Below are 20480 nucleotides of genomic sequence, written 5' to 3'. Positions count from 1 at the left end.
GGCAGGGCAATGTGTGCTGACATAAATTTGTTAAGCTGCGTGGAGCCAGGGCCGTTATCCCTTCTGACAGCGAGGTCACCCTTGCCAAGGGCAGCAGCACCGAGCCCTGGGGAGCTGCTCCTGCCAGCGGGGAGCTGAGCCTGAGCTCTGAACAACTTGGGCTTGACAGAGCCCCTTCTCCTCCTGCACTGTCGTCATCTTCCTCAGCTGCGTCTGACTCTGATAAGGTCACTGGAGCTGCAGGATGGAGATCAAACCCCCCTCCGGAGCCTGATTCACTCCCAGTACCACAGTCACTCCTCTTCTCCGGCAGGGAGAGGAGTTCCTGGGATGTAGGGCTGCGTTTAGCACCAAACATGACATGATGAAACTTCAATATCTATAGCAAATACACCTTTTTTTTTTTTTTTCTTCTTTTTTTTTTTTTTTTTTTTAATGAGGTGGTACGGAGCAGTTCATACAAAAAGAGAAGAAAAATGGGTGCTCCCCACCCCTTGTTCGTAAAGCTCTGTGACAAACAACCCGTGCCTCCTGGCTGGGAACACCAGGCTCAGGGCAGGGGCTGCTCACCCCGGATAACCACGGGCAGCCTCCCCGAGCAGGGCAGCGCTGCTCAGAGGGAACAGTCCCGCACCCGAGCTGCTCCTGCCGTGAATCCAGCAGGCAGGGGGAACCTCCTGCTCCTTTGGCAGGTCACACACAGCCCCATCCTCGAGGCAAGCCCATGCCTGGAGATGTTTCTGGATCAGATACGTGTCTGAGCTGTGCCAGCCACCCCTGCTGTCCCTGGAGCCGCAAGGAGTCACACAGGGCGTCCCCAAAGGTGCCCCTGCCTCCTGTCCTGCTGCAGCCCCGTCCCTCACCATGTCCCTGCCGTGGGCAGTGTCACCGCAGGAGCAGTGCCAGGGGCAGAAGGAGCAGCGTCAGAGAGGCAGAGAGCTCAGCAGCACCACCGCAGTCCTGGGCGTTTTCCTGGGGGACAAGAGCAGACAAGGTATCAGCATGCGTGCTGCCAGGGTGGCATGGTGCGAGTGCTCCCCTTGCTTTCGGGAGGGAGAGCAGGGGCTGCAGAAGCCATGGAGCACAGCCAGGAGGAAGGCATGCTGAGGGATGGTCCCAAAAGCCCCCCACTACAGGAGCTCAAGCCCTGCCCAGGTGTCACTAGCATGATGTCCTCCCGCGAGGAAGCCCCTTGGGGATCCACCAGGCTGCATTTCTGGACAGGCACACAACAGGCACAATGTGTGCAGGAACAGGGGATGTGTGTGCACAGCCGAGGTGCCTGGGGTTGAGGACAGCCCAGCCCTGTGCTCTCCCACCTGCCGTACCTCGGGGTGAAACGCGTGGCACGTGTCCGGGCGCCGCCTCAGCTTCTGCGAGCGCATCCGGTCGCACTTCACCGAGGCGTTGTGTGCGGGGCGGTTAAGGACACGGGCAGGGGAGAAGGAAGGGGCACAGAGACGGGGCCCTGGGGCATTTCCCCTGGGGAAACGGACAGGGGAGGACCGGGGCCAGGCAGCCACCTCCCAGCTACAAATGGCAAAATAGCACAGCTGGGCTCCACAGCTGGACTGTTGCCTCCTCACCCTCACATCAGTTCCATTCCCCTGCCCGCCCTGGCTGGCCCACAAGCCGGGCCATGCCCTCCACCCCTTTTCCCGTGGGAATTACCACGCGTTTTTCCACCCTAGCCACCCCAGAGCCCCAGGGCATGCAGAAGGATATATTTGACTTCTTTCGCATCCAGCAGCACAGGTGGGAAGATGCTGCAGTCGCAGGCGGCATCCGTGACGAGGAGCAGCAGGTTGCTGCTGGCGATCTGCTGTGCCACGAACATCCTGTGGGGAAAAGAGAGCACCAGAGAAATCGCAGCCCCGGCATCGCCTGGCCCTGCTCACCCTAGCAAAGAAGGCCAAAGGAAACAGAGACGCTTGGCAGGGGGGTGTCAGCAGAAGGCAGGAGAGGAGCAGTGCACACCTTGCTGTCCTCAGGAAGCACCCACCTGGCTCAGTACAACTCCACCCAGCAGAAAAGCCAAAATCAGAACCAAAACCCAACCAAAAAAAAAAAAAAAAAAGCAAAACCCAGCAGGGGCCCTCCCCAGGCACACCGGAGTGGGGCAGCACGTCTCAGAGGCGTGCCTGAGAAGACCTGGCTTCACGTGGAGGGGTGCCAGCACCCAGCCAGCGTGCATGTACACGTGCCTGCAGCACGTGAGGCTGTGTGCGCGCTGCGCTCCTCAGGGGGCAGAGTTCTGCTAAATTTCTCGTTATGTGAGTGATGACTGGAGGAGCTCAGTAACATCACACCTGCGTGACAGGACTGGCCACCTGGTGCTTAGGATCCCTGCACAGCTTCAGTTTGCAGCCACAAGGTTGTCAGTCCCTCCCTGTGAGACCAGCAGAAAGGGCTGGTGATGGGCACGTGCAGGTGAGGATGTGCCTGGATGCAAGCCTTTGCCCGAGGGCATCTGTGTGAGGGCTTGCATGAGGGGCTGTGTGGGAGCTGGAGGGCTCGTGTGGGCAGAGCAGACAGGCAGCCACGTGTTTCAGCCCCATCTGTGGCTTTGTGCATGTGTGTGCATGCACGAGGGGTGAGTGGGCAGCTCAGGCGTGGCTCTGCACACAGGAGGCTGCTGTGCCCGTGGGTGCACTCACCGGCCGGTGTCACCCCCTGCCTGAGGACTCGTCCATGTCTCTCCTGCTCCTGCTCTCAGCCAAGGAAGAGGAGCTTCTGGACCGGGCTGTGGCCATACAGGTTTGTGAGGTTACCCTCACCACCCAACCACTCTGGAGAACCGCCCTGTTTCCCTGGGTGCTCAACACCCAGCCTCTCCTTCTAGCTGACAAGGCTCTTCGTATTCACCTCCAGAGGTGAATATGAACCAGGCCGTGTCCCCGCTGGGGTGAGGCGAGCCGCTGGTTTGTGCCAGGACAGTGTAAGGCACAAACAACCGGGTCTGCTCTGGCTCTGCCCAGAGGTTTCAGCACTGACACAGCTCCCTGTGTCACCAAACCCACCCTCTGCTCTCCGACAGCGCACAGCGAGGCCCATTTTTCATACAGCTGCCGAGCGCAGGCTGTTTTCCTGACCTTTAATTCTTTCCTGCAGTCGGTCCAAGACCCAAGGCAGGTAAGGCTTTTCTTTTCTTTACGAGGGATTCCAGCCAGATCTGTTTGGCCTGCTCTGTGCGGGTCTGTGTCACAGCCCGCTAGGAAAAGCCGGGCCAGTGGAAATTTCATCCTCCTCTCCCCCTTCCACGCGCGATTACTGACGGTGCTACGCAACTGCTGACAACGGCCTCTTTTCACAATGACTTTTCTGTTATTTTTGACTGCTCGTTCTCTTAAAATGAAAACGGAAAGCAAAATAGGGTACCCACGTTTTGCTTGCTTTTGGTTTAACACTTCTTTTTTTTCCCCTAATCCCTCTTTTTTTTTTTTTTTTTTTTTTTTTTTTCTGTAGAAAAACAGAAAAGAGGGAAAATAAAAAGGGGAAAAGGGAAAGCTGAAAGCATTGCAAAAAGGAAAATGTTCTAAGGAGAAAACTTTTGCCAGAAACGTGAAAAAAAAAAAAACAGAAAAAAAAGCTCCTTTCTGAAATCTGTGGAATGGAAAAGATTTTTTTTTTTTTAACTCTCCCTCCCTCCTCCTGCAGCCACCTCTGCTTATTAGCAGATGGCTTAAATTCTTCCTTCTCTATCGAGAAGCCGTGATGGGGTCGCTGTCCCTCCGTGCTGCCCCCAGCCCAGGGCACAGCAGCGGGCGACTCGTCTCAGGCCGTGACCATGCTGTGGCGGCGGCGTGGCCTGGGGATGGTGTCTGAGTGCCACCAGGGCAGCTGTCGTCCTTACTTTTGGCAATCCCCGCACTCGATCAGCCCGTTGGTCTCCTTGATGGCCGGCTCGTACACGAAGACGGGGTACTCCGTGTCGCAGGGCTGCAGCGTGTCGTGCTTCTTGTGCTTGTGAGCTGCGGCGGGGGCGAGAACAGACAGGGTGAGAGGACCGTAACGGGGACGTCTGCCCTGGGACACGGGACTTTAGCTCTGGTGACAGGGGGGACCAAGCCAGGCAGGTGCCCACCAGGGCTCAGTGGAGCGAGGAGCTGCACCACGGGGCGCTGCAGCCAAGCCGGCTCCCACTAGGTGGTGTGGGAAACCCAGGCTGTGCGAGGGATGCTCCTGCTATTCCCCATCCTTTTTCCCCGCAGAAACTGGGGTGTGGGGCTGCTGGGGGGGTCCTACCACACCTGCTGCCTTCCGGAGACCCTCCTGAGTCCCTCCTGCCTGCCCCAGAGGGCTTTTTAAAGATGCCGAAAGCGTCTTTAAAAAGAAAACACTGCCAGCAGACAGGGCTGGCCTGCGCCACAGGGGAGCAGAAGGTGGCCGTGAGGGCCCGGCCGAGCCTCCCCAGTCACACTCTGTGGGGCTCCCACACTAATTTTGGGATGAGGCTGAGCTGAGCTGCCTGGCTGAGCCTCCCCGGAGAAGCAAGGGCATCATTTCTGGGCGCTCAGCAAAGTCCTTGCCTCGCTTGATTGGGCCAGCCCAGCAATTATTGTCTGCAGCTGGAGGTAGCAAAGGCAGCTCCTGCCTCCGTGGCACACAGGGGAGTGTCTCTGATCGAGATGTGAGGCTGTGCTGCTAGGGGAGAAGTGGCTGAGGCACAGACAAGAAGCACGAGGACTATTTCCACACCAGCTGCAGGGGCTGGGCACGGAGGCCTTGCCTCACAGCCCCCATACCCAGGGGCTACAGCCCCCCTGACCTGGGGACCACTAGCTCATCCCGAATATTGGTAGAAAAACGCAGCCACAGAGGTTTGGGTCGGTCAGTGTGTGGTAAAAAGGCATCTGGAGAGCGTCCGTGGTTCTGAGGGGTAATTTGCACCATGGTCAAGGCCTCACTGAGCTACGGAAGCCTATCACCATCTCCATTCCTGCTTTGATGACAAAAGCTGCCAGTGCTTTCCAGCTCAGAGCAGCTACTGGATGACCATAAACTGGCCAGTGAAGTTCCTGAAGGACTAAAGGTGGCTGAAGAACGGGGCGGGAGCTCTTTCCTTCAGCCTTAATTTGTTGTACTAGTGGGAAAACAATGCTTTAACGCCATAGCCTGCAGCCACACTGCCACAGGCACAGCCTGTCTTAGGGACATGCACGTGGCAAGATGCTATGTCCATCCCTGAGCCACGAACTATCACGGTCCCGCTGTGTCAACCTCTGGTTCGCATGGCGGTGCTGTCCAGGGCTGTCACAGCAGCAGACAGCTTTTGGGGCAGGCTGTGGCATTTCTTGCTCAGAAGGACAGCTGTGACGACCACAAAGGTGACCTGAGATGGGGCCTTAATGAGAAGACAAGAGAAGAAGATGCCAAACCCACGGCCAGGGCACACCTGGAGCCTCGGCCAGCCCAGCCCCGCTTGCAGCCCCGACCTGCACCAGCCCTGCTTCAGCTCCAGCACAGGACCAAGGACATAAGCGATGAGAAATGCACCAGGGCTGGCCCCTGTAGGGGCTCTTCATCCCCTGGCAGTGTGGGCTGAGTCCCTAAGAGGAGGACTCACAGACGCCGGCAATTAGACTGGCTCTGGGTTAACCTCATCACGTGCACCACGCGGTTACATTGGCATACAGCCCCTGCACAGACCATCTTAAAGCAGTTTCTTGGCACAGGCTAAATGAAAATAAGCCACTTTCAAATCCCTGACTTCTGCACGGAGACAAGACCCGAGACAGAGATTATGCTTAAGCCCGCTGCCACTTAATTTGCCTGGAAGCAATGCAGCTGCAGCAGTATTGGGGAGCTCAGAGGAGCCCGGCAGCACGCACACCAGCAGCAGCTCGCTGGGGCTGAGCTCTGTGTGCACAGGCTGGACATCAAAACCTTATCAGCAGCTCCGAGAGTCTGGTGGCTGGGGATTAGTAAACAGTCGGAGGAGCTGATAACAAATTGCAAACTTTATAGCAAAGCGTGAGTTAATTCCTGGCTGTCATTGCTACCATCTGCACTTCCAGAAAGACTTTGTTGGCAACCAGTCCTTCCGAGCAGCAAAGGCAGCCGCTGCTCCTTGCTGCACACAGTGCAGCCCAGATTGTGAACTCTTTCCCACTGCCATAAATCATCAATATCTGCACCGAGTCAATGGATTTACTCGAGTACGAAGGAGAAAAAATCTGCCACTGACAAATACAAAATGCGGATTTCAGTTGATTATCCTCTGTGCGCTTTACCATGCAGTCAGAGAGAAACTTTTCTGAGCTCCAGAATTCTAGAAATATTCCTTTCTAGGCTGCATGCCTTGGCTGGAAGTATTTTGGGCTTAATTAAAGGCCTTCATATCTGTGGTGATGTCCATAGAAGCAGAAGCCCTTACAAACACAGAGGGAAAAGAGATGCTGAGCAGTGAAAAAGCTGTGGCAGCAAATGTCTTCTCACCATCCCTGAGAAGCAGATTTGCATGAGGAGTGCAGTCTGAATCAATCGTGCCCATGCTCCAGCCTCGCCTTTCCAGAAAGCACGAGAACTTGGGAAGCAGAAATAGGAGCAGTGCTGCAGGGCCGGAGGTGCACACAGCAGGGGTGAACATTAGATCCCTGACTGTTAATTCCTCTGTACATAACCTCAAATAAACATACATGTATACTTAGTTTCTCTCCCAGAAAATGTCTCCTCGCCATACGTTTTGCATTTGGCAGCCTTGGCAGGCAGTCAAGAAAATGTTAACATCCCTGGCAAAAATCTTCAGCCTGTTCTTAACAACACGTGCAGCCCGTTCCTTCCAGCCCCAATGGTTTCCTTCCACCCTGCCACTCCCTCCCCCATGCATGGACCCTTGGTTTTTCATCCACAGCCACGCTCTCCTCCTCTTCCTCTCCTTCACACAGCAAGGCACATTCCAAGTGTCTATTTCTCTATCTCTGTCTCACACATACGTCTTGCTGGGCAGAGAGCAAACCAGCAAACACGAGCTAGATATGGAAACAGTGAGATACAAACACAGCCGCAGTCTGGACTCTGTCTGGAGAGATTTCTAGCTTGCCTGCAAGAGTGGATTTATGAGCTACAGCACATACTTATCAGTTAAACTGCTTGAAAGTAATTCTGCGTTATCCTGGAGCTGGGCTGGTATTCATCAGAGGAGCTAAGCCATGGGGTGTGGAAAAGAGGACTTAAATTGCCTCTGAATATCTGAAGACGACAAGACCCAAACATACCCAAACATTTTTCTGCAAGAAGGCACAAGTTGCTTTGGTTTTGGTGTATTGCCTGAAAAGATGGGGGCAGCCAGGAGCTGGAGTGAAGGCCAAACCATGTTCCAGTGGCTAAGAGCCCACCTGTGCTATGGCCACGAGGGATGGTCTTGTTTGTGCCTGCCAGAGGCTGGTGCGTCCCTTCTTGTGTTGACTCCTCAGTGACAGACCTTCACCATCACCAGCTCAGCCAGCTAAACCAGCAACAGCATCTCCTCATTCCTTGCAGTGTGGGGAAACAGAGCCAGGCACTGCCATGCAACCACAACACCCTACTCCAAGTTCCCCAAAAGGCGTAAAATTGTCACTCCTAGCCCGGGATTTCTAGCTAGATGCTCCTCTTCTGGCTACACGGTGGTTCTACTTACAGTGATGGAAGACAGCCTTGGCTGGAGGCGCAGCATGCACACACACACACAGTGAAGATGGAGCCACGTGGCAGTTTCACACGATGGCAGCACAGCGAAGAGATGAATTGGCATGCAACAGGCATGGAGGTGATGCAAGAATGATGAGGAAAGCACAAGAGGAAATGGTGATGAGTAGTGTAGCAGCAAGAACCCCCTCCCTTTCCCCTCACATCTCCTCTAGCAAAAATTAAATCCAATTGCAGCCATCCAGCATCTGTAACAGCTCTCTACAGGGACACCATGTCTGTCCGTGTCCCTCCTGTGCTATTGGAAGCGCTGTACTTGCTCATCTCTCTCTTCCTCACTGATTTCTGCATGGGGACACTCCCTTCATCCTGATGCAAGTTAAAGCAGCAGCCAGGGCCACACAGAGGAGATGTGCAGCTTCTAGTGCCATGTCTGGAGAGCCTCTTTGGAGGAGCTAAGTAGGACGGACAGCACCCAGGCACTGCGCTGGTTCTCTGACTACAAGGACTTTCTGCTCTCTGAAAACAAGCGGTTCCCTGTTACACCAGGAGGACTCAACCCCCTGTTAGCAGGGAAGGGTCCTCTGTGTCCACTCAAAGTGCAGTTAGTGCTGAATAATTAGCGAGGAAGAAATAATTACGTCTACACTGCTATGTAGATGTGCAGTCGTCACCTGTGCCTTAGGGTCACCTCTGGGCCACTGATGTCCCTTGCCTGTAGGAGCACATGCCACCACCTTCTGCCTTCCAGAGAGGGCCCAGTGGGAAAGCAAAGACCCTCAGTGCATTATTTGAGCCATCCAGCACAACTCAGTGGGATGGCTGAAGGAAAGGATGCAAGGAAGCTGTTCTCAGCTGAATCTTACGGGCTTTCTGGCTAGCTTTCTGGCTCAGAAAGAGCACGCTCTGAGCTGCAAAAGGCTTCCCCCTGATGGCTCTGCTGCTTGGGCAGCTTGAAATGGGGATGGGAGGGAGACGGGTGGTGTTGGGAGCTGGAAGCTGGCGTCCAGTGCCCACAGAGGGAGATGTGATGGGCTGGCAGCTTCCTGCACGAGGTTCGGCTTCCCCATGCAGTTCCTGCTGCCACCGGCAGCTGTGACACTCGTGTGCTAAGGGGTGGCTGGACTCCCGCGTACTCACCGTCTGCCAGGTTGTCGGCGTGCCAGAAGCTGCTCATGTTAAACTCCAAAAGGAAGCTGTCAAAGGAGCAAGAACAGAGGATGCTTTTTCAGCAGCCGGGAAGGGTGCAGGTGGCAGGGAGATAGCTCTGTGGCCTGGCAAATACCAGCTTTAAAATGTTTATTGTGGATTTTCAGGCAGAGGAAGTCGGAGATCATTTTTTTTCCCCTTTTTTTTTTTTTTTGATTTTGGTTGCTCAGTGTGACAGCATGTCTCTGTATCATGGGATCTATTCTGTGGAATAACTGAGCGGGCTTTTTCACGACGGACACACCGTCTGGGTACCTCACCAGGGAAGGGATGAATGTGGCAGCCCCGGAGGCTGAGGCTGGATCCAGTCGCTGTAGAGCCACCCGAGTGGCCACAGGCGGCTTGCAGGGAGCTGGCACTAGCTGCAAGGCACGCTGAATGATGCTGTGCCAGTAAGCTCACAGCCCAGGATCTGGGGCTTTTCAGCCTCTCAGGATGAGATGCTCAGGGTCAGGCTTTCAGCCTGGGCCCAGCAAGCTGAGCAGCTTCAGTCCCAATTTGAGCTTGGTCCTAATTTGAGCTCTTACTCTCATTTCCCCCCACAGAGTTTGAAGTGAGCCTGAACCCAGGGCTCCATCCAAGGCATTCCCTCCCCTCCCCATCTTCTCCCCTGCCTGCCACTCAGATCTGAGCTTCCTGGCTCACATATCATGGGCGAATGAGACAGGGAGGAGGACTTAGCATCAAGGACCTGCACGGGGCCTCCAGAGACCCAAGTCCTATTTCTGACTCTGCCGCTTTGTACTGAGTGACTTCAGGTAAGTCCCAGACCTGCTCAGGGCCTCTGCATGTGTGAAATGGGAATAGTAATAGCTTTCTGCCTCCCAGGAGAGAGGCACCGGGCTGGCTGTCACAAAAAGGCTGACAGCAGTGTCCTGCTCATGGCCTTCTCAGCTCCCACCCCAGCCGGTCTGAGCCTCCCAAATACCCATATCTTTTTGTACTCACATGAGGAAATCACTTATCAGCCATTTCACTGCAGCTAGAAAGGCATAAATTGGCTGGAGAACAAAAGAAGAAATGAGGAAATGAGAAGAAACACCATAAACACCATAAGGACCTGGTCAGAAGGTTTATAACTGTTAGGCAGGACCCCACGTTTCAGACCAATTCCCTCCACTACTCAGAGCTCTCCTAAAGACAGGCTGGAAATTCAAGGTCTGGGCATCACTGGAAAATGCTCAAAATACATCAAAAGCCAGCGGAGCTGCCTTGCTGCTAATAATATTTTCTCACCCCTCCCAGTCAGGGTCAGGGAGTTTATCACAAATGCGTGAAGGACTTTGAAGATGTAATTGCTCGATGAGTTCTCTCCAGTATGGATGACCTTGAGAGCTCAGAGCAGGAGAGAAATACGGCTAAATGGGACACCACCAGTGCAGGATGCTTTTATATTCCAATTGCAAGTGGTGTTTCTGGGACAAGTTACAGCATTGTCCAGGAGTTAGTGCTATCTGCTATTGATTGATTACACTGAACTGTGCTTTCATCCAGCTTTTCCTCGAGATGGCACGACTTCTATCATTTTTCTTCTTTTCAGCTACAAATTGGAAACCCAGCACAGTCCCAGGGCCAGTTGCTCAGCAGAGTATCCTGCTGGTTCTTCTCTTGGTAACCATGGCTAAGTTTCATCTCTCCCCCTCACAACTCACACCCATGCAGCCTCGAGCCCAAAACACAAGGCACAAGAGAATGTTCAATTACTGCTAACTGGCTTATCTTCAACCAAAATAAGTCAGCAAATAGTAAAATGGTTGGGGATGTGACTGATTTTTCCTTTGAACAATGTACATGTATATATAAAAATGGACTTCTTCCTTTTTGAAGATTTTGCTAAGAGGGTGAAGAGAGAGGTGAAGTTTGGAGGTTCACCCTTTTATTCTCTTCCCTGCTCACCTGGTTTTGGTAGCCCATATTTTTTGACTTTTTTTTTTTTTTTTTTAGTAACCAAAATTCTCAAGGATATGATCAAGCAAGTATTTTAATTAATATCACATTATTTTATCTATCCAGATTCAGTATAGCCATTGCCAAAACTGACATATTGTTAAAAAATGTGAAACATTATTAAAAAGAAATATTTTCTTGAAAATTCTTTTCCTAGAAAAAATGATGATGTCATGCCATAAGATGTGACTCTCCCTCTTGGGCTGCTGAGAAAAGCTACACCCTGTGCAAGTATTTCTGCTGATTTCAGCTGAAAGCTGGTGTCACAGCTTATAGCAGAAGAAGCCTGGCATCGTATGGTTCCTGTCCTCCTGGTCTTAATTTTCATTAAGATCCTAAACGTCAATAAAGAGCCAAATTGGAAACCTCTGTCGGTGGCCACCACTGCCTCAGAAACCTGACTTGAATGAGTCTGGACTTTCCCAGCACTTGAAGATAAACAACTACGAAGTTTTTTGGGTGGATATGCTACACCATAGTGCTGGGGATGTCCTAAAAGAAAGCCTCCACAGACAGTCCCAGCAGGGAAGGCTGGGTGCAGAGAGGTACGTACACTGAGCAGCGGCCGGGCACCGCTGTGGTGGTGGTAGGGTATCTTACACATCGCTTGATAGTCATACATGGTCACCCTAGAAGCAAAACAAAACAAGCAAGCAGTCAAAGGCAAGCAACACAACCACCTGTGGGGCAACACAATCACCTGTGGGGCAACACAACCACCTGTGGGGCGCCCACGCCAGCCTGTACTGATTTTTCCTACTTGGGCCCGATCCTACAAAAAGGTTTCTGCGTGGAAGAACTAATGCAGTGGCCTGTTTAAATGTGTCTTGTCTGTTTGGCCAGGGCTGGACTGTGAAAAGTGAGAAATACAGGCCCTGGATTAATGCAACTGGGTCAGCACAGGAGGAAATATGTCCCTAATTACAGGTCAGGAGCGAAGCAGAGTCTGAAGTTGAAGAATTGTAATTGTATCTACCTCAAGTCCCTCTAGTTCCTAATTTCAAGCCATCAAAAATCTGAATTGTCTTTTGACATGTGCTGTGGGGATGCAGTGGGGTGACCAGAGGTATTTTAGGAGAGAGAGAAATGTTCTCAGCCAACTGAAATGCCAGCTCTGGAGGCCTCTCAGGCAGCCTCTCCTGGAAAGACTTTGCAGGTGGGAAAAAAACAGGGTATGGGGTGACGATGGTCAAGCACATCAGGTAAGAGGGTGGGCATCTAAAGGAGCTCTGGAAGCAAATTAAGTGCCACATGTGTCCGCTCGTGCATCCTGCCCTGCTTACAGGAGGAGCCTGACGCGCTCTGCCCCACACACCAGCTGAGGAAGGAGGAGCACAGAGCAGGGACCCCCACTTACTTCTTGAACATGCCCATGTTCAGCAGCTGGGTCATTACTGAGCCATCCACTGCACCAAGAAATTTTCCAGTCTGCAAACACAAGAAAGAGAAAAAAAGAAAAAAAGCAAACAAAAAAAAAGAAGCTGTTAGGCATAAATTTTCCAATTTTAAAGTAAAATTTCTCTCCTGCTCCAGCTGCTCCAGTCTGTCTAGAGGCCTAATACACACCCCAAATCCTACTTACATGCCTGCATTAGAAGTGGAGTTTGTGGCCCTCTGGACCCATTTATGTTTTGGGGTCAATAACCTCAAATACAGTCCCAACCCTACATCCAGGAACCACTGCTTTAGAGACTTCTTCAAACAGATGAGAGTTCTGGCTTTCCCGATTACTAAATCATGACAAATCCATTACAGAATTTCTCAGAATCTGCTAACTCCACTGCCTTGTTTACAAGCAAGTAAATAAAATACTCATAAATAATAAAAATTTAGATATGAGCTGCCGTGTCTCCTCCTGGTTCATGGGGCTTGTCACAGCAAATAGCTCCCATATGTGACGGAACTGTCCATGCAGTATGTGGGGACGTTTTACTGCTCCTCAGGTAGGTCCCCAGTCATTTAGCATGCATTACCAGATGTCAGAGGACTTAATTTTTTCGGGGTAGGGCATTTCCACTGAAAAAAACACACCCGCACACAAAAAAAAGTAGGCAAGTTTACCTAAGGTCATATGGTAATCATCTACCAGTAGCCTGGCATGGATATGAGCCTCTTCCCAACAGGCCTTAGAAGGTGTTTCACTGTATAAATCAGTACGTAACACCAACTCCCCTTCGAGCATTTGGATTTTAATCATCCCAGGCAGAACTGAAGGGGTCTGAGCAATCGTTAAGTTTTCTCACCCCTTATCTCACCCCTTTTCTTACCCCATTTCCACAACCCCTACTCGGCTTGGTGGGATCTTGGTCTTCTAGGTGCCACACCACCCCTTGTCCCTGGGGTCCCACCAGAGCAGAGCTTGCAGAAAAGCCCTGTAAGATGCCTCAGGGAGAAGACAGCAGTCCTGAAGCTTTTTGGGAGCCAGTTCCCCATCCCAAAGGGTCCCCAGAGGGCAGGGAGTGGCAATTAGCCCCATGCAGCATCACTCAGCTTTCCAGGCTATGGAACACAGGCTACTGATTTAATGCTGCTGCTGTCTTGAATTCCCTACAGGGGTTAAGAGTCTGGACACTAGTGGTGCCACTGGGAAATAAAATCAGTAATTGGATCAAGATAAATAAATCATTTGGGAAGAAAAGCAGTGGTGAACTCTCCAAGGTCAGGGGAGGTAACAGCTGGAGAAGATGACAGCGCTGGTGCCTGCCCAAACATCTGATCTCAGGGGCATGTGGATAATGTTTGTAATTTACCCAAATCCACTATAATGCCACGTTTCTGCTAGTCAGATCTTTCAGAGATAAGCTTTTTGAAAAACAAAACAAAACAAAACATTTTTCATAGGATGCAGGAAAAATAGACAGAACCCAGGAGGGCGATGCTGAGGATGAGCAGTAGTCATGGTGCCTGAAGGGTGCAGTTGCCTTTATCTTTGGACACGTGGTAGGGCTCAGTACAGCACCTTTGAACATGCCATGGAAGTCAGTGGACAAAACAGTGACTACTGACCCATACTGAACATGCAGCAGGACCTGGCCTGCCAGAGTAGGGAGCCAATACATATTTGCAGTATTTCTCTTCCTTACTCTTCAACTTTTATTTGCTTTTTTTTTTTTTTTGGCACAAGAAGTCATTGACCAGGCACTTTTACTGAAATATTCACTGTGCCAGGCAGGTCACCTTCCTGACAGAAAAGAGACTGGTTTTTCCTTGCAATGTGCCCCCTTTATATGTCTGTACCCCCCTGCTGGTACCATGGTGCAGACTCACTTTGCTTTGTGAGCCTCAGCAGTGCCCGTTTTGGCCTCTCTGAACTTACTGTGTAGTGTCTGCAGTGCCCGTTTTGGCCTCTCTGAACTTACTGTGTAGTGTCTGCAGGATTTACAGTCTCAGTTGCTTCTTTTGCCAGCCTGTTATGGGTATGCTCACCAAGACAAGTTCAGATGTGAGACTGTGGGACTTGCAGATTTTCATTCTAAAAATCCTGTTTTATTCCTCTTCTTTCTTTTCTGTCCCAGCTCCTTTGAGATCAATGACGCTACTTCATGTTCCACTCATAACTACAACCTCTTGAACAGCCTCTTGTGAGGGACCTTGCTACACGTTTTTTGAAAAACTGAGATATGGTAGGCCATTCATTCTCTGTTACCATTTTTTGCCGACACTTTCAAAGAAGTACAGCTGATAAGACAGATTTTCTGCCTTTATAGAGGCTGCACTGCTTGTCCCAATCACATCCACCAGGTGTTTTATTATTTTATTTTTAATTACCATTTCAACTTGTTTGTTTCATTCTGAAGTAGGTAATTTCTCACATCACGTGTACTGCCTTTTAGAAATACGCACACTGTATTTGTTAACTCCAGTGCTACACAATTTCACTGAAATTCACACTTCTGTTTGGACCAAAATGCTTCATTTTCCATTTGCTCTGTAAGCCCATTCTTGCCATTGACATACAGCTTTGTTGTTTATGAGGCTGTTCTCACACGCCACCTTTTGACATCCAAATCCGTGGCATTTCATTGCTTTGAAATGCACAGGTTTGTGCTGCATTTACCAGAGAGCAGAACAGTACAGCTAAACCACGCAGTGACCGGTGGTGTTGATTTTGCCCAAGGTTAACAGGGTGTCTCATCATAAACTGCACCCCTTTAGCACTACAGGACTGCTCGTGGAGGCACTGGCAGCAGGAAAAAAGGAGGCAACTTCTGTTGCTCATATTTTTATTAATATTCTGAGTAATTTTCCTTGCTCATTTTACCTCCACGAGTCCACCAAATGCCCCAATTCTTTAGGTGTACTCCTGTTTCCAATTTGCTTAAATGATGCCATTTTCACTTTCACCTTTGGCATTTCACTGTTCCCATCCCCTCCGCTTCCTTGGCTGCAGAATGACTGTTACAGCTTCACTGGGGCTCAGAAGCGCTGCTTCCCTCCCTGTCCCTTTCAGGTTGTGCTTGCCCCCTGGGGCTGCCTCAGATCATCCTCAGTAGCATCTGCAGTGAGGGAGCGGACTCTGATTTCCTCCCAAACTCCTTCCTGACCTAGGATGTGCTGTCATCGTGCCTGGAGGCATCCCCTCACCACGCAGCTGAGTTTCATCGTACCCTGGCCACCTGTCACACCAGTGCACCTCACTGGTTTTCACCAGCTCTGCTGTGTTATTCAGGAACACACAGAGTACCCTCCCCTCCTTCTCTTATGCTCTCTTACCTCTGCAGGTCTTTTGGAAATGAGTATAAAGCCATTATTATCAATGAGGAAGCAATTCAGAACCTGTGGAGATGAAAGAGAAGCCACATCAGAGATGGCACAGCGGTGGCTTCCGCTGCGCACTGCTGTCTGCAGCCTCGGCCCCAGCACTGCCACGCCTCGCCCCTTCCCTCAGCTAACACAGCCTTTGGGCCATTGATTTTTCCCTCTCTGCCTCCACTTTGAGGTATTTAGCTGTTTGTGACAGAGATGGTCTCTAGCAAATGCCAAAACACATTTAGGGAGACATCCTGCACGCAGTGACAGGGCATTTGGAGAGCACTCCTCTTTAATAATAAAGTATCAACTATTTTCCACCTTCAGATTTCAGAGTTTTATAAACACTCATGAAATAAACATCTCTTCTGGTCTTACCATTTTTTATTTTGTTTTTGGAGCAGGAAATGGCGGCACAGAATTTAGATGAAAACCTTCAGGCCTCACAAGTAAAAATCAGGACCCCAGATGAACACAGGAGGATAATTCTCTGGGGATCCCACCATCAAGGGCACGGCATCTCGTGTCCTGACTATGCCTGAGACAGACAGGGCAGTGGCATAAATACAAAGAAGGGTGTCCAGCACACGTGTCACACTGCCAGCCAGTCTCTTTGGCAGACCAGCACACTGGTGGGCCCGCCTTAAAAGAGATGGACTCTCCTTAGAGTCCCTGGCTGGAGTCCACATGTCACTGCTGGGCTCAGCTGACATCTCACAGCTGACACTGCTTCTAGGGATAGACCTAAGCTGCAGGTTTGTCTCAACAGCATGAGGTCCTACCCAAATAGTGCAATGTTTTGAGAGATGAGAGGCAACACCTGATGTCTGGGGAGAAAAAGGCCTCCAGCGAGCAGGTGGTCAGTCATCCCACCACAGGTATGGAAGAGACATCTGGGCAACTTACCTCATCCTGGCAGCTCAGTGGGCAGGCACCATCCAAGGCACTGCACTGGAAAGACAAAGCAGAATTGAATCAAGGTGTGCTCCCATCTTACATGCTCCCCTTTGGGGCTGCTCAGCAAAAGCGCCCCGTAAAGCCCTGCAAATTCGCTGGCATTTTGAGCAAGCCAAGAAGCAGCCCCCAGGTCGGCCAGGCAGTGCCCGTGCACGGTGTCTGTGCTTGGGAAGGAAGGATGGGGGCAGCAGCCAGCTCTCTGGCTCTGCTAGCAGAAGTTACTGTGCTCTGGCAAGAAAACAGCATGCATTTCAGCAGCTGCCAGTATCTGGTCTGAGTACACGGCATGGTCGTTTAGATCAGGATTACTCTCAGGCGGGGATTTTTTGCTGTTGTTGCTGCTGGTTTCTTTATTCTCCGGACAGCTAACGATAAAATAGGATGTGAATGGTGCTTGTGCAGCCCCAGGCACCGTCCATTTGTTTCATTTAGGATTTGGGTACCGGATTTGACATCTGTTTCACAACACTGAACCGGGTGGGGACAGGAGGGGTTAAGTGGTGAGTAACACAGCCCTTCAGGTGCTCATTGATTTCCTAATTGTTCTGGGTTTGCGGTGGCTGCCCGTGTCTGTCTCTTTGTGTTATTTCCCAAAGCTATTTTCCCTGGCAGCTGAGGAAAGGAAGCTGACACACGGTGTTGCCGTTTCTGTACATGGGGTCCCCTTCCTGCCAGAGGTTTCCCAGGGTCAGGGGAGGATGCTGACGCGTGGCACAGCCTGCCTGCTCTCCCCCACAGTCCTTTCTTCCTGCAAAACCCTCACGCAGGAGTCCCAGCCCCCCTTCTGGAGGATTCTGAATGCAAAGAGGTGAATTTGCCATTTCAAACCACAACAGAGCCGTCACTCTGAGCCAGGCTTTGTTTCTCATTTTGAGTTTTGCAGAACAAACTCGGTGTTTTCAGGTTTCCATCCCCCCTGCTCGATTCCAAAGGAGGGTCAGTGATGGTCAAGCCCGTCTGCAGTACTGCTGGCACTCCAGCTTGCTCTTTGAGGCTGGAGGGAGGATGTTAAAACACATCCCTCTGCCCCGCAGAAGCAAGCACAGCCTCGCACAGCAGTGGCTCTGGACTTCATCCCCAGTGGGGTCCTTCCTTCGTCGAGCAGAGAAACACGGCCACAACGAGGCAGCATTAACTCCCCGGGGGTTCACATGTACAGCCTGCAACAGGCTTGGGCTGCCTCCAGTGAATGTAATCAAGGGACAGTGCCTGCCCCGTGCTGGCACACAACCCCACAACCACAAAGCGATGCCCTTGTCCCAGCTTGTGCCTACTTACATCGGTGTCATTGGGCTGGGGACGGGGGCGCAGCGTGGATGTCCAGAACGGAACGGCACGTGTGGCAGCGGGAGAGAGGAAACAAAATCTGTTAGTCACCCCCTGTCAGGCTGCAGCCACATCCTAGGAAGCCAGGCAAGGGATTTTTTCATATGAACACCTCTCAGGACCACGGCATATAGGCACTTGGCACACCAGCCTCCTTTCTGCTCCTCTAATAAGCATCCCCCGTTTCAATTAACACCTGAAACAAGCCTGCGCATGTGTTTCTGTGAGAGCTGCCTGGGCATGGCCCACGGGGGATTTTTATATTTAAGCTAAAAAGGAAGTCTTGTAGCTCAGGCGGTGTTTACGTGAGGTCCCTCTGCCTCCCTCCTGCCAGGCTGCCTCCTCCTGCCACCACGCTGGATGCTCTGCCCCTGGGAGCATCCTCCTGCTCCCGTGCCTGCACAGCCCCCATCTGCTGGCACTTCCCTCTCCTGATCACCGAGAGCTGCTTCTGCCCTGTGCTGCTCCACTCCTACCCACACCCAAAACCAAAACCTCTGGGGAAAGCCCCCGGGTGGTAACAGGACAGTGCTTCACCTTTCCTGCCTCTCAGACCAGGGGGCTGCTGTAATTATTCCACGTCTCGTGGTCCAGCAAGCATTCAAAATTAGCACAGCACTGAGAGTTTATCCCCGGAGCAAATCATTTTTATTTTGGCAAGCTAGCAGCATTTCGTTACCATTACCAAGATGATAAAAGAAGGCAGTAGATTTTTTTTTTTTCCCCCGTGTGCCCAAAATTTCAGATTTCCATGAGGTTTCTGGAAGGCTGACCGAGCACAAGCATATTTCCACAATTAAATGCCTCGTATGCAGCGGAGCTAATGCCAGGCCAGGATGCTGATGCCGTCGGCACAGCTTTTGTGGAGCAGGCTCCCAGCTCACGCAGCATTTGTGCCACCGAAGGATTAGGGAAACGTGTGACTTCCGACTAATCTACTTGAGAGATCTTTTAATATGAGTTTCACTGCAGCCCTCCCTCACCAAAATGGCACCGCACGTGATGTAACACAGCATCGACAGTGACCGCTGGTGCTCCTACCTGTTGCATGGCCGCCCAAAACTTGCGTTGGAGTAACTCCAGCTTGATTTGCACACCCACCGCTATGGGAAATGAAAGGGGCAAGAGAGAGAGGGAAAGACAAACATGAGTTAGGGGCAAAGATTTGCTCGAAGTAATGGGACGGAGCTGCGATTGCGACCTGCTTCCGAGTCAGCAGTGAGTCAGGCTGCCAGGTGAGAGTCAGAGGTTTGGCAAGGCGAGGGGGAAGCGGGCACCGACTGTACCCAGGTGCTGACACCTCCCTCCCACTGAACACGACGGAGCTACAAACACATTAACAGCATCAGCAACACCCCCGCACCCTTCCCCCTCCTAAAAATCATCCGAAAAAAAAACAACCCCCAAAAAACACACAACAAAAGAGAGAGCACGGGAGCTTTCATCTTCGTATTTTGTGGATTTGTCCAGCCAGAACTGACTTTTTGGCTCATCCCAGGCTCATCCACACAACCCGGTGTCAATCAGACAAAAGTAGGGCAGAGTGAGGAAGGGATTCGAAAACCCGCCTGTCTCAAGGGCAGACCGCAGTGATTTAGGCTGCTCTAAAGCCACCCCGAAAGCACAAAAATATCAATGCCCCTTGATGGCTGGAGCCGCTCAGGCCCCCCATCCAGCCTCCTGCACGCTCCTCTACGAAAAAGTGCATGTGTTTCTTAATGAAGAGTGTCCTAATTTCTCGGCTTAATTTCTCTTCTATTCCCAGCATCGTGCTCTCGAGGCAAGGCACAGCTCCACACCAGCAGGAGCCGCGCAGGGTCTCCCTGGCCGAATAACACAGCTATTCCCTGGGTCGGCTGCCTGCAAGCACAGCTCATAACCAGGGCAGTCGTGCGCATCCCGGAGCGGTGATGGGGAACAACAGGGCTGCGTGTCAGCTAGGTGAATCAAAGAGCTTTGCAGGAATTACAGCCTCGAGCAGGACCTTGAAATAGCAAATGCAGTGGCAGTGAGGGAGGAGGCACAGCAAGGAGAGGTTTGAGCCCGTTTTCACAGCCAGCAGTGCTCGGCGGATGAAGCGTCGCTGGTTTCTGCAGGTTTCCTGGCCCCGGCCAGGATCGCAGCCATGGTGCAGCAGCCCTGCCTTTGGTACCGGTGTCGGTGTCCTTCCTGTCACGTTCCCATGGCTGGCATGTCTTACGAAATCCCAGTCACTGGCATGCTTCTTATCCAGCCCTCCCTGCTGTAGGATGGGTCTGACTGCCTGTGAGTGGGGGAATCATTGCGTACAGCTGCCTTGCCCTAAGCCTCACGGGGCACCGACTGGACGAGACACAATGCTCACTTGAGATTCATCTGTAGCTGTTTCCAGGAACCAAACAAAAGGAGAAAGTCCAGCCCTGGTGAAGATTCACCATCTCCAGCGGGGCTATCACAGCTCGGCACGGTGCTCTCACAAAGCAGCAGTCCACGACATGGTGCTGATGCTGCTGAGACCACCGAGGTGCACGGCATCTAATTTTGTACCTAGCTTTAAATAAATTCACCACGATCCTTTACAACATCCATGCTCCTCGTGTCACTGCTCTCTCTGAAGGGTCCTTGAAAGCAAAGCCGGGGGCTGTTCTGATGTGCAGTCAATTTTCCCCGGACAACACCCGTCA

General features: G+C 51.7%; 1 protein-coding gene and 1 pseudogene across 2 annotated transcripts in view; one reads left to right on the top strand and one right to left on the bottom strand.

The window, feature by feature from the left end:
* Nucleotides 1–414: 414 nt before the first annotated feature.
* CACNA2D4 (calcium voltage-gated channel auxiliary subunit alpha2delta 4) overlaps nucleotides 415–20480 on the bottom strand; it is a gene marked incomplete at its 5' end in the record, with an annotated part of 112334 nt that continues 92268 nt past the window's right edge. Inside the window, 13 exons of the mRNA XM_084498726.1 lie at nucleotides 415–972; nucleotides 1329–1409; nucleotides 1724–1838; nucleotides 3854–3971; nucleotides 7622–7642; nucleotides 8770–8825; nucleotides 9787–9839; nucleotides 11339–11414; nucleotides 12143–12213; nucleotides 15499–15561; nucleotides 16441–16485; nucleotides 17770–17784; nucleotides 18859–18920. Coding sequence (XP_084354852.1) covers nucleotides 886–972; nucleotides 1329–1409; nucleotides 1724–1838; nucleotides 3854–3971; nucleotides 7622–7642; nucleotides 8770–8825; nucleotides 9787–9839; nucleotides 11339–11414; nucleotides 12143–12213; nucleotides 15499–15561; nucleotides 16441–16485; nucleotides 17770–17784; nucleotides 18859–18920 — 863 coding nt within the window. The 3' untranslated portion in view covers nucleotides 415–885. The remainder of the gene's footprint in view (nucleotides 973–1328; nucleotides 1410–1723; nucleotides 1839–3853; nucleotides 3972–7621; nucleotides 7643–8769; nucleotides 8826–9786; nucleotides 9840–11338; nucleotides 11415–12142; nucleotides 12214–15498; nucleotides 15562–16440; nucleotides 16486–17769; nucleotides 17785–18858; nucleotides 18921–20480) is intronic.
* On the top strand, nucleotides 6044–7781 carry LOC311424617 (annotated as a pseudogene). Its single transcript has one exon. The product of its transcript is annotated as an uncharacterized misc_RNA (transcript).

Source organism: Aythya ferina, assembly GCF_964211825.1.
Source record: "Aythya ferina genome assembly, chromosome: 1".
NCBI lineage: Eukaryota > Metazoa > Chordata > Aves > Anseriformes > Anatidae > Aythya > Aythya ferina.
The sequence above is the reverse complement of the archived record's forward strand: the minus strand, read 5'-3'. Positions and strand labels throughout refer to the sequence as shown.